The 11,621-nt window shown below is 37.8% G+C and overlaps 1 protein-coding gene across 1 annotated transcript; it reads left to right on the forward strand.

The window, feature by feature from the left end:
• Positions 1-410: 410 nt before the first annotated feature.
• cUnh5orf15 (chromosome Un C5orf15 homolog) lies at positions 411-10,166 on the forward strand. The gene is made up of 3 exons (XM_084387039.1): positions 411-564; positions 2,085-2,770; positions 7,035-10,166. Exons 1-3 carry the CDS (start codon positions 429-431, stop codon positions 7,164-7,166), a joined length of 954 nt encoding a protein of 317 aa, XP_084243165.1. The 5' UTR covers positions 411-428; the 3' UTR covers positions 7,167-10,166.
• Positions 10,167-11,621: the final 1,455 nt, after the last annotated feature.

The raw sequence follows: 11,621 nt of genomic DNA on the forward strand, positions 1-11,621 counted from the left end.
TCCAGCAATATATTCAGTTATATTGAACACTTATTCTTATTTCCCTTCATTTTGGATTGATCTCCAGATAGACATGCCAAAAAAAAAAAAAAGTAACCTTATGACATTTTACTTTTTACAAACCCCATAGTTTTCCTGAAGGACAAAATTACATGCGTCCTATAATTATCCTGGCAAAGTTTACATTCAAAAGACCAGAAATACTCGTTATCTTTTGTCACTGATCTCACGATCAACAAGAAACACATAAAAAGTTACAAATCCAAAGCTTGTCAGATTTATGTAACCAAACGTATTTTATACTCTTTAATACCCACACACACACTTTTTGCAATAATTTCCGGGTGAAAATCAAGGATCTTGCAACCCCGTCACAACCATACTGTCTATGGTCACAACGCCGCGACGGACACTGCGCATGCGCGCTGATGACGACATCACTGAAGATCATGGCGACGTTACGGAAGACTCGATGCAGGAACTCAACGATGGGAATAATCGCAGTTTTAGTGTCACTGCAGATCCTCTCTGTGAGCTGCGCTCCATTCAACATAACGTTACCAGGTTAGTGGAAAGATTTCCCTTCAAATCTCAGCGGGTTGTTCCTGCGGTCAGTGGTGTCATTTAATCATTAACCATATAACGCTAGCTCATACAATCGAGCCTAAGTTTCGTGTGAAGGTTACGTTAACCTGTGACTGAATTCCCCTGTGCGCCTTAAATGTCTTTCTCATCAAATGGTTGTGTCTCGGTACCAGTAAATGGCACGTTTACATAACGTTATATAAGTATATGATTCAATATAGAAAACTCACACAAGACTCTTTCTGATACTGATACCGGAAGTCTCGTGCTTTTTGTGACGTGGTCAGTTTCGCAACTGTCAAGCCTTTGTAAACACAACGCAGGATTTGAAAAAATAAATAAATATATATATATATATATATATATATTTGCACTCAAACAAGTTGATCTTGAGATATTCCTCTTTAATATATATATATATATATATATATATATATATATTGTGTGTGTGTGTGTGTATCTATCTCGTCACGTGACTGAGACCGATCCGAGAATATGTGATACTACCGGTATATGTGAAAAAATGCCAAAAGTGAAAAACAAAAGCCACACCTTTAGATTACAGGTGAGGTAAACTTGGTTGGTTGGGTATCGTGTCAATTTTAACGATTCCGATTTCGATTCTGCTAATCAATTCCGATTTTTATCGATTCCTAATTTCGATTCCAATAAGGTAAAAAAACACAAAAAAACTTGGATATCATTCACATTTAGCCTTATTGCAAAACATTTAATTGTAGCTGAATATCATGAACAAAAATGAACAGGCTAAAGAACACTTACACAAGGACCGTTTGCCTGTGGTTTAAAAACACCATCGAAAAACAACTTGCCTAACTAATATAGATTTCAAGCATTATTAAACACAGGTAAATACTCAGACCTTGGTCAGATGGCCTGTCAATCAAACTCCCTTTATAAATCAAACTATCTTTATTGATGTTCAACACACTTACCTTTGTAACTAACTTAAAATTTAGTTAAGAGCCTTAAAAGACAAACACTCAGTAATTAAGAAATGAACAAATAAAAATGAGCAATCGCAACAAATAGATACAACTGAACAAATAGCCTATACGATTGAAATTAACAGTGTTTTAAGATTTTCTGGTATTCGGGTACAGAAACTAATCAAATGTAAATTAACACTGCAGTTCATACATAAAATATAGTACATTACAAATAGTTACAAAAGTTATTCAATCAAGAACGAGTGAATTTTCTCTGTCTTTTGTTGTTTGATTAGTGTTATTATAGCAGGAATATTAGGCTGCTGTCCCTTTAAGAGCTGCACGGGTCCGATACACTGATACACGTGCAGCACAGAGTCGCCTCACGCTTCAATGGTTTAAAGTCATATTGAAATGCTCACAAAGTAATATATTTTAATTTTATAATAAGTATACCTTAAGTATTTGATTGCAGAATTGGAGTAGATTTTCGATTCCCAACCCTAGACGGATGTAAACGCTCTTAATGTTGCTTGTTTCCCTCTACAGATGGGATTGCACCCCAAAACATCCCAGAAACACCTCATAAGAACATCAGTGAATCGGGCCAGGTTTTGAAGGTGATGGCAGCTCCCGCTATCGACTCAACCAGCAGCACCACCACCAAAGCAGAAGACGTTCCTATCACCACATCTGCATCAGATCTGCAGAAAACCACATCAGACCAGCCGAAAACCACATCAGACCAGCCGAAAACCACAACAGATCTGCAGAAAACCACACCAGAGCAGCCAAAAACCACACCAGAGCAGCCGAAAACCACACCAGAGCAGCCGAAAACCACACCAGAGCAGCCGAAAACCACACCAGACCAGCCGAAAACCACAACAGACCAGCCGAAGAAAACACCAGAGCCCACCGTTACACCGGCAAACAAGCCAGTCTCCACCCCGGCAGGAGATAAACCAGAGAGCAACTTAGATTACATGGCTGACAGCACGTCTCCAGAACCAGACCTGGGCTTTAGAGAAACCGAAGATAAAGATGATGATGATGAAGATGATGATGATGATGGTGACCCTTACGAAAAACTCCCCTCTGAAAACATAGATGTAAACATCAAGGACACAGTCATCTATACAACCAAGGATGAAGATTCCCACTTCTTCTTTCATCTGGTTGTCATCGCCTTTCTCGTTGCCATCGTGTACATCACCTACCACAACAAGAGAAAGGTACATGTACTGGCGCAACTTGATGTGACATCGCAAAAAGAAAATGGGCTTCTCTTCAGAATGATTTCACGATTATCGATTAATGGATGAGTTGTTTGATCTAATTGCGTTATTCGTAGTCGTTGATTCGTAATGCTGATTGGAATATGTTTTAAATTTTTTTGTTTTCTGGATCAATGTGTCAGACGCATTAAACAAAGAAAGTACGTTTTGCATATCAAATATGGTACCATAGTCGTTTTAGAGTCACGGGAATTGAACCGTACTCGGATCAGCTGATAGGCGTGTGAAAAATCGAAACCGCTTTTGTTCTGGAGTCCAGTTCTGGTTTGGTTCGCGCCGAAATCACGGCAAAGTTTATATTTAAAGGTGCAGTGTGTAATATTGACGGTTTGAAAAAGTCAAAATATTGGAGAGAGTTGTTTCTCTTCGACTCGACGGGGTTGCCAGATCGAGATCACGCCAGAGTCCTGTACGGGTCCATTTTTGGAGACCCGGCCCCACCCGTACCCGCGAAGTTTAGCACCAGATCCGACCCGTCACCCGTGATAATATCAAAATTAAATCCGCACCCGCCCAGACCGGTTAATATTTGACCCGTTACCCGACCCGTGCCCGCGATAAATCACACACAAGCTAAAATAATTCCAATTAAAGTGCTTTATTTTTTATCTCGCACCTCTCTCAACATCACAATAGCCTCATGAATGGGCTAATGAAACAGGCTAAAGTGCGCTTTGTTTTGCGTTGCCGGTGAGCATGTGGGGGGAGAGATGCGATTTTCGATCAATCATCGAATATTATTTTGCTTGATTTGCCAATTCTTAATATTTGGTGTTTTAAATGCCTGTTTGAGATCTCTGTGAAAGTTTTAATTGTAGGTTCGTGGCCCTGAGTGTCGCGATTTCGGTTTCATTTCGCATTTAGCCTACAGCCCTTATAATCATAGATGACGCCACGGGTTTTTATGTAAAAGAAAGAGCGTAGGCCTATATTTGGGCAATTTATATATACAATACTTACTAAAATATAATTCATATCATTTTATTGCATTTTTAATAGTTGTTTGAAGAGTAAAAAAAAAACGCAAGTTTACGGTCGGACTAAAAGGGGAAACTTTTTTTTTATTGGGACGGTCCTAAATTGACAGGGTCGGTCGGGTTACGGCAAACAAGAATATTTTTAAGGATGGCCTGACTAAAACACATATTTGCGTATGTGTAATGGTAATTTAGACATACAAATATTGCACATATTTTTCATCCGCTACCCGCCCGCAAGGAGTTCATTATCCGCCCGCATCCCCGCCCGTGAACTTTAGGAATGTCACAATCCACCCGTTTTAGCCACTTTTATGCGGGTACCCGACCCGTTGCAGGACTCTGGATCACGCACCGCGGAAACGAGCGCGATAAGCTCTACACTGTAATTTGATCAGCTACTATATCTGCATTATAACATTCCTCTGACCATCGTAGAGCTTTCTAATTGGATTTCGAGTATTATAAGGTCGTGTAGAAGCTGTGATCTCTGACCCAGTTCGTTCACTGCTTTCTCGGCTGCAATACGCGGAGTTTCCCGCCAACTAACTGGCAACCCGGGTGTTGAAATACTATTGGGTGAATTGTCAGTGGGCGGAGTCAAATCAGACACTCCGACATGTGGTTCTGTGTCGAAGTAGAATGACTGGGTGTAGTATTGTTTATCAGAGATGTTTTAGCATGTTTCCTAAATATCTGCACACGTATTATGGTGCTTTGATGCTTTAGCACAGTAAAAAAAATTACATACAGCACCTTTAACGATTATCTTGCATAATGGACAAAAACACTTTGGCTTTCCAGTTATTTAACATTCACTTCATGCCAAACATTCTTGGTCACATAGAGGTAATGACAGGAGACAAGTTGCTTTTTTATTTCTGTGGAAATGAAGAAGAAAAGAAAAACTGTTGTAAAGAACATAAAGACAGTCAAAGGTCTATGAATCGAGGGCTTGTAGGTTTAATCAGACTGTGTTATGTTATATTTTATATATTTTTCAGGGCTCTTGTGAATGTAACATGGACCAAGATTAAATTTAAACAAATAGAAAAATATTTTTATTAACTTAAAGAAACCATATGGGCCTTTTTTAATAATGTTTAATAAATAAAACAAATGAATATATTAGGCTTAAGGGCCTTGCACACCGACATTTACCTATTCGTTTTTTCGCATCCGTGATTCGGTGGCTCTGGATTGTCAAAACGCTTCTCAAAATACTTGTTACGGATGCGAAAAACGCCGAAAATCGAACCCGATCCGAAGTTTCGGAGGCAGTGTGTAAACGTGATTGACACAACATGAGGTCGTATTTATTTTTTAACGTGCGAACATTTCGGACGAGAATTTCGTACCTTTACACTGTAAGTGATATGAGCAAAACAAAAAATGTAAATGTTAATTACAATTATTTGTTTGATATGGAAGCTTGTTTCCGCCACAGAATAAAACATTTTAAGATATAATTGCGAGTTTACATCTCGCAATTCTGACTTTATTTCTCAGAATTTTGAGATATAAAGTCAGAATTGCGTGTTATAAAGTCAGAATTGCGAGATATAAAGTCAGAATTGCGTGATATAAAGTCGCAATTGCGTCTTATAAAGTCAGAATTCTGACTTTATTTCACGCAATTGCGACTTTATATCTCGCAATTCTGACTTTATAACACGCAATTGTGACTTTATTTCACGCAATTCTGACTTTATATCTCGCAATTCTGACTTTATAAGACGCAATTGCGACTTTATTTCACGCAATTCTGACTTTATATCTCGCAATTCTGACTTTATAACACGCAATTGTGACTTTATTTCACGCAATTCTGACTTTATATCTCGCAATTCTGACTTTATAACACGCAATTGTGACTTTATTTCACGCAATTCTGACTTTATATCTCGCAATTCTGACTTTATAAGACGCAATTGCGACTTTATTTCACGCAATTCTGACTTTATATCTCGCAATTCTGACTTTATATCTCACAATTCTGACTTTATTTCACGCAATTGCGACTTTATTTCACGCAATTCTGACTTTATATCTCGCAATTCTGACTTTATAACACGCAATTGTGACTTTATTTCACGCAATTCTGACTTTGTATCTCGCAATTCTGAGAAATAAAGTCAGAATTGCAAGATGTAAACTCGCAATTGTGAGATAAAAAGTCACAATTATCATTTAATTTTTTTATTTTGTGGCGGAAACAAGCTTCCATAGTTTGACAATTAGCCTAATCGACAGCACAAAAATCACGACCGTGACAGAGCTAGAAACACGTGAGCAGTTTAACATGCTGCTCTTCTGTTGTTGCAGCAGATAATGTGGTGTCAAAGGTCAAATATCAGCGAGAAACATGTTAAACATGCTGAAATGATACATCGATAGAAATTAGTCATTTTGGGGTAAACAAGACAAGCTTTACAATACGCATAATGTTCAAATAATCCATCATTGTGAGGTTTTTTTTATAAGAATTTGCTTGAGAATGTGCGCTAGAGAGTCCTAAAGCTAGCAGGGCTCCACAGGAACTGAAGCATGACTTTATGGCTCGTTGATTTTGATTATTTGCGTTTGAGGTGGAAATTCACCTGTTATAATAAAGTCCGGTCACGTAATGTTTTTATTCTATTGTGATTTTGCTTTTTAATCAAGAAAGACACATTGTTTTCAGGCAAAGAACAGGAAGTAATAGAAAAGAAACGATGCATAATGAATTAGGCCTATTTTATAACAACATATTGGTTCATACCACTGTTGTCATAGTTTTTTCAAAACACATCGATTCTTAATATTTCTTAATAGTTTCAATAAGCATATTTAATGGTTTCTGAAGGATCATGTGACACTGAAGACTGGAGTAATGATGCTGAAAATTCAGCTTTGATCACAGGAATAAATTACATTTTACTGTATATTGACATAGAAAACAGTTATTTTAAATTGCAATGATATTTCACAATATTACTGCTATTTTTTGGTATTTTTAATCACATAAATGCAGCCTGAGCATAAGAGACATAATAAACAAAATAAATCGTACCGATCCCAAACTTTTGAACAGCAGTGTGTGTGTATATATGTCAGATCCAGCAGTGTATAACATGACTGAGCATTGCATGATCTGTCCTGATGATGAACTCTTTCCCCCGTGTGTGTCTGTGTGTGTGTGTGTGTGTGTGTGTGTGTGTGTGTGTGTGTGTGTGTGTGTGTAGCTGATGCTCCTGGCTCAGAGTCGACGCTGGCGGGACGGTTTCTGCTCCCGAGGAGTCGAGTATCACCGGCTCGACCAGAACGTCAACGAGGCCATGCCTTCGCTCAAGATGACCAGCGATTACATCTTCTGACCAGCTGCAGAACAACACATGCTAACCGGCTACACATGGTGTCTTATTTAATCAAGGGGAAGAAGACGACGACGTACTGTTAAATGTATTAAAAATGTATATTTGTACTGTACTTAAAAACATACTCAAGTTCATTTTTAATACATTTAATAGTACGCCTGTCTCACCTGGGTGAGAGATTGTGCTTTACTAGATGTGCGTTTATTTTGTGTGTCTTTTCTGCTTTGTTTTTTTTCTTTTTGGTGTCTATGAAAGCAGAGGTTTTGAATGCAGCTGATGCGCGTAAACGATTCTGTTCTTCGGCAGAACTGCATTTTTTTTTACATGTCTGCCGGATCATTCGTGAAGAAAAACAAATGAAGGTATGTAGATATCTGATTATAAAGCTGCTGTCTGTCACATATAGGCCAAGCACAAAATACAGACGATTCATTTGCTTCCATTGCAGTGGTTTGTTGACATTGGCTTCTGTGCTGTGAGTGTGTGTGTGTGTGTGTGTGTGTTTGAGGTGCACAATTCATCTGTAAAAGATCGCGACTAGGGCTGCACGATATTGAAGGAAAACGCGATATGCGATAACTCATTAAATACTGCGATATTCGATAATGCTTAAAGTGTGTAAAATAAACTTAAATTATCTTTAAAATATTTACAATTATATATGTGTTTCACATTCTTTTGTGACGAGAAAACATCCCTTCAGCTTCTGACAGTGAACATCAGTGTTTTACTGCAGCATAAGAAGTTAATAGTTAAAGAAGTGTTATTTTAACATCAGGGTTCAGGAAAGCCTACATTAGGGTTATTTAACAGCAGAAACTGAATAATCAAATGTACAAATAAAACACTGCTTAGTTTTCACTGTACGAATTAAATATACACTGATTCTTATTAAAGCTACAAAAGTTATTCAGCGAGTGATTTTCTCTTTGTCTCTTGTTCATGACCGCAGTTATTGCAAGCCGTCGCGATATTCATATCACGATATGTACATTTGCAATATTCCGATATATTGTGCAGCTCTAATCGCGACCCATGAAATCTTATTGCAATCGAATGACGACGATTCACCTGTGTCTATTAAACCTTTGACAAGTACAATCACAGCGAACATCCAGATCTGAGTTCTGATCCAGAGAGAGCCGCTGTCCTGTATAGATATGAAACGGCTTCAGTCTTTTCAACCACACCGTATCGTTATTTCTGTGTTACAGACATACAAATCATCACGAAAGGTTATAGTTCAGATATAAACACTAGCTAAGTTTCCATCCACTGAAAAAACTCATGCGAATAAAGCTGGTGAAAGTGCGTTTGCATCCGACGGCTTCAAAGCGAATAAAAACCCGTGCGTAATGACGTCACCATGCTGTTTTGCGATCAAATTGGTATATCGAATTGATTTGAGACATTTTAAGGTGTTTCCATTCGTTTTCGCACTGAATCGCACAACATTCAAGCAAACAAAGTTTTGCTGGACAAAATGGACCAACAAATGATCAATATTGCACAAGTTGTAATGGTGCTTATGTGCCAGCTGATAGCGACATATCACGCTATAAGAAAACAACGCATTGCTATGATGATGCAGATGCACGTAACTGCAACCATAAAATGACCTAAAACTTAATCGCAATTCATTATTTATTCGGCAAATAACGTTTCCATCAGCGTTTATCGCATAAGCCGTATATCGATCAAGATAAAATCCGATGAGACCGAACGTCTCGATATTCATGAAATTCAATCGAATTTTACTGTTTCCATAAGGCATTTTTCATGCGATATCACTTAATTCGGATAAAAACGTGTGGATGGAAACATAGCTACTGATGTCTACATTAGCGATCAAAATAATTGACACTTTCTATCAGAACAGCTTAAAAAAAGTCTTCTGAAAACCCATTTGTACTCGTGTGCTTTTAACGTCTTGTGAATGTTTATTTTGGTGTTGGACCTGGGCAATTTTGTACAGCACTTTGGTCAACCGAGGTTGTTTTAAATGTGGTTTATAAATAAATGAAACTTGAAATTGAAACTTGTGGAAGTAGCTTGACGCTTCAAATTCATTTTCTCTTAATTGCATCGTTACACCTGTAGGTGGCGACAAGTGGCTTCATTTTTTATCTGTCATTGAATAATTCACTCGAGAGATTTGTTGAAAAACTGATTAATCTGGTAATGAAACAAGTGAAGTCTTAATGAGAATCATTGAATCATTCACTCAACCAGGTTTTTTCTTTCTTTCAATTATTCAAATTAATTCAGTATGTTTAAATAGACTGCACCAATTAACAATTTTTTCGAAACCTCTACTAAATTACATGTTATTTTGTTTAGTTGTCTGTTTTGAATCGTGATCTCTATTTTAAACAAAACGGTGCAGCTCTAGTGTGTGTTCAGCACAGATCGTGTGTGTGTTCAGCACAGATCATATGTGTGTGTTCAGCACAGATCATGTGTGTGTGTGTTCAGCACAGATCATGTGTGTGTGTTCAGCAAAGATCATGTGTGTGTGTGTGTGTGTGTGTTCAGCACAGATCATGTGTGTGTGTGTTCAGCACAGATCATGTGTGTGTGTGTGTTCAGCACAGATCATGTGTGTGTGGTGACCTTGTTGACCACGTCTGAGAACCCATGCTAACTAACAGCAATATTGACATGAAACGTGTGTTTGCTATGATCCCCTTTATGTTTTTGTGTTATGACTTCAGTGAAGTTGTTTTATATTGCACATGATGTTTAGATGAGCAGGGTCCACCGTTGCCTAAATCAAATTTGTTTTTGTGTGTGTCTTTCTTTATGTGAGCGTTGCCTAATATCAAACACGACTGTTGCAGCAGCCGAAGTCATCATATCAGTTTCATGTGTGCAGGACACTTAATAACAACACTAATATGAGCGTTAGTAGAGCAGCTCTCTGATGTACCGTCTGTGCATGAAGACCGCGTATTGATTTCCACTGTCAATTCAACAATAAAGCACCTCTGTATGCAGACAGTCCCTGAGTGTGTCTTTCATTATGATATATGAATTATACATACACATGCACATCAGAAAATCACATGTTTGTAAATTGTTTTTTTTTTTTTTTGAGTGCACGTTCAGCCACATGTTGGATGATTATTATGCATTTAAGTTCACACATAGTGTTTGGGGATGGTTACAGCATAATTAAGATTTCAAATGAATACATTTAAATTAATGTGAACAACATCAGCCTGTCAAAAAAATTAAAAAAAAAAATGCTGAAACACCTCAATGACAATTTCATGATCTCTCAATTACTTTTAATCAAAACTCCAGATCTTCTTAATCTACTTCACAAATATAAGTGAAAAAATAAGTTGCAGAAAATGTGCGTAAATGTTTGTGTTACTGTGGGTGTGTGTGTAGACATGAATACATCCAGAAATAAATTAAAAATAAAAGCTTTTTTTGGAACCATTGGACAACAAAAAAGTAATTATGAAAATCTTCTTCAATGGTGGGAGGTGGGAAAAGTTCAAATTAAGCTTTTCTGCCAACAATCAGCATCATCTTCATCCTCATCCTCTTCTTCATCCACTGAAACAGCTCGACTCAGTCAGGAACGAGAGAGCTCAGATTGTCCCTGAGAAACTCAACATGAACACAAATAATACAGGAGAGATGCTGGAAATGCTCTTCATGAATGTTGTTGTTTATTTGTTGGCTGACTGTAGATCTTTGTACATTGTCAGATTGTTCAGCCAGAATTAAAGCACATCAACCTCATTTATACAGGACACTCAGATCTGCAGTAACTGCTCCATCTTTTCATATCTTTTTATCATGTCTTTATGTTTTGGGCCAAATTATGGAGAGTATCAGGGATTAAATCATTATTAAACTATACCAATGAATCATGAGAAGACTTACTTTTTCAAAAAGAAACTGAATCATTGGTTACCCTCTCTTCATTCACTGATATTGTTTAATTTATGAATTGATGTGTTCAGTTTTCTGTACTAATGACTTGGAAATACTGTACATGGTTACATGATTACAAAGATATAATGTTCAAAATGTATTGGCGATCGATCGGCCGCGCCCAGAGCAGCCGCTGTGATGTCAGGCGCGTTCCATATGACGTCACAGGCCGAGTTGCTCAGGTTACCAGACTCAGAGTTATTAGTCAAACAGTGACAGTGTAGAAACTCAGACTCAGAGTTATTAGTCAAACATTGTAGAAACTCAGACTCAGAGTTATTAGTCAAACATTGTAGAAACTCAGACTCAGAGTTATTAGTCAAACAGTGACAGTGTAGAAACTCAGACTCAGAGTTATTAGTCAAACAGTGATAAAGTCCAGGATCTGCACGATGTCTGAACACTTCCCGATGGATGTGGAGATCTGCAGTGCAGTGTTGGAGGAGCCGCTGAGTGGCGCTGTTGAGGAGAGAAACACAGCAGAGGAGTGTGAAGCTCCTGCTC

Source organism: Rutilus rutilus (assembly GCF_951802725.1).
Source record: "Rutilus rutilus genome assembly, chromosome: 18".
In the NCBI taxonomy this organism is placed as follows: domain Eukaryota; kingdom Metazoa; phylum Chordata; class Actinopteri; order Cypriniformes; family Leuciscidae; genus Rutilus; species Rutilus rutilus.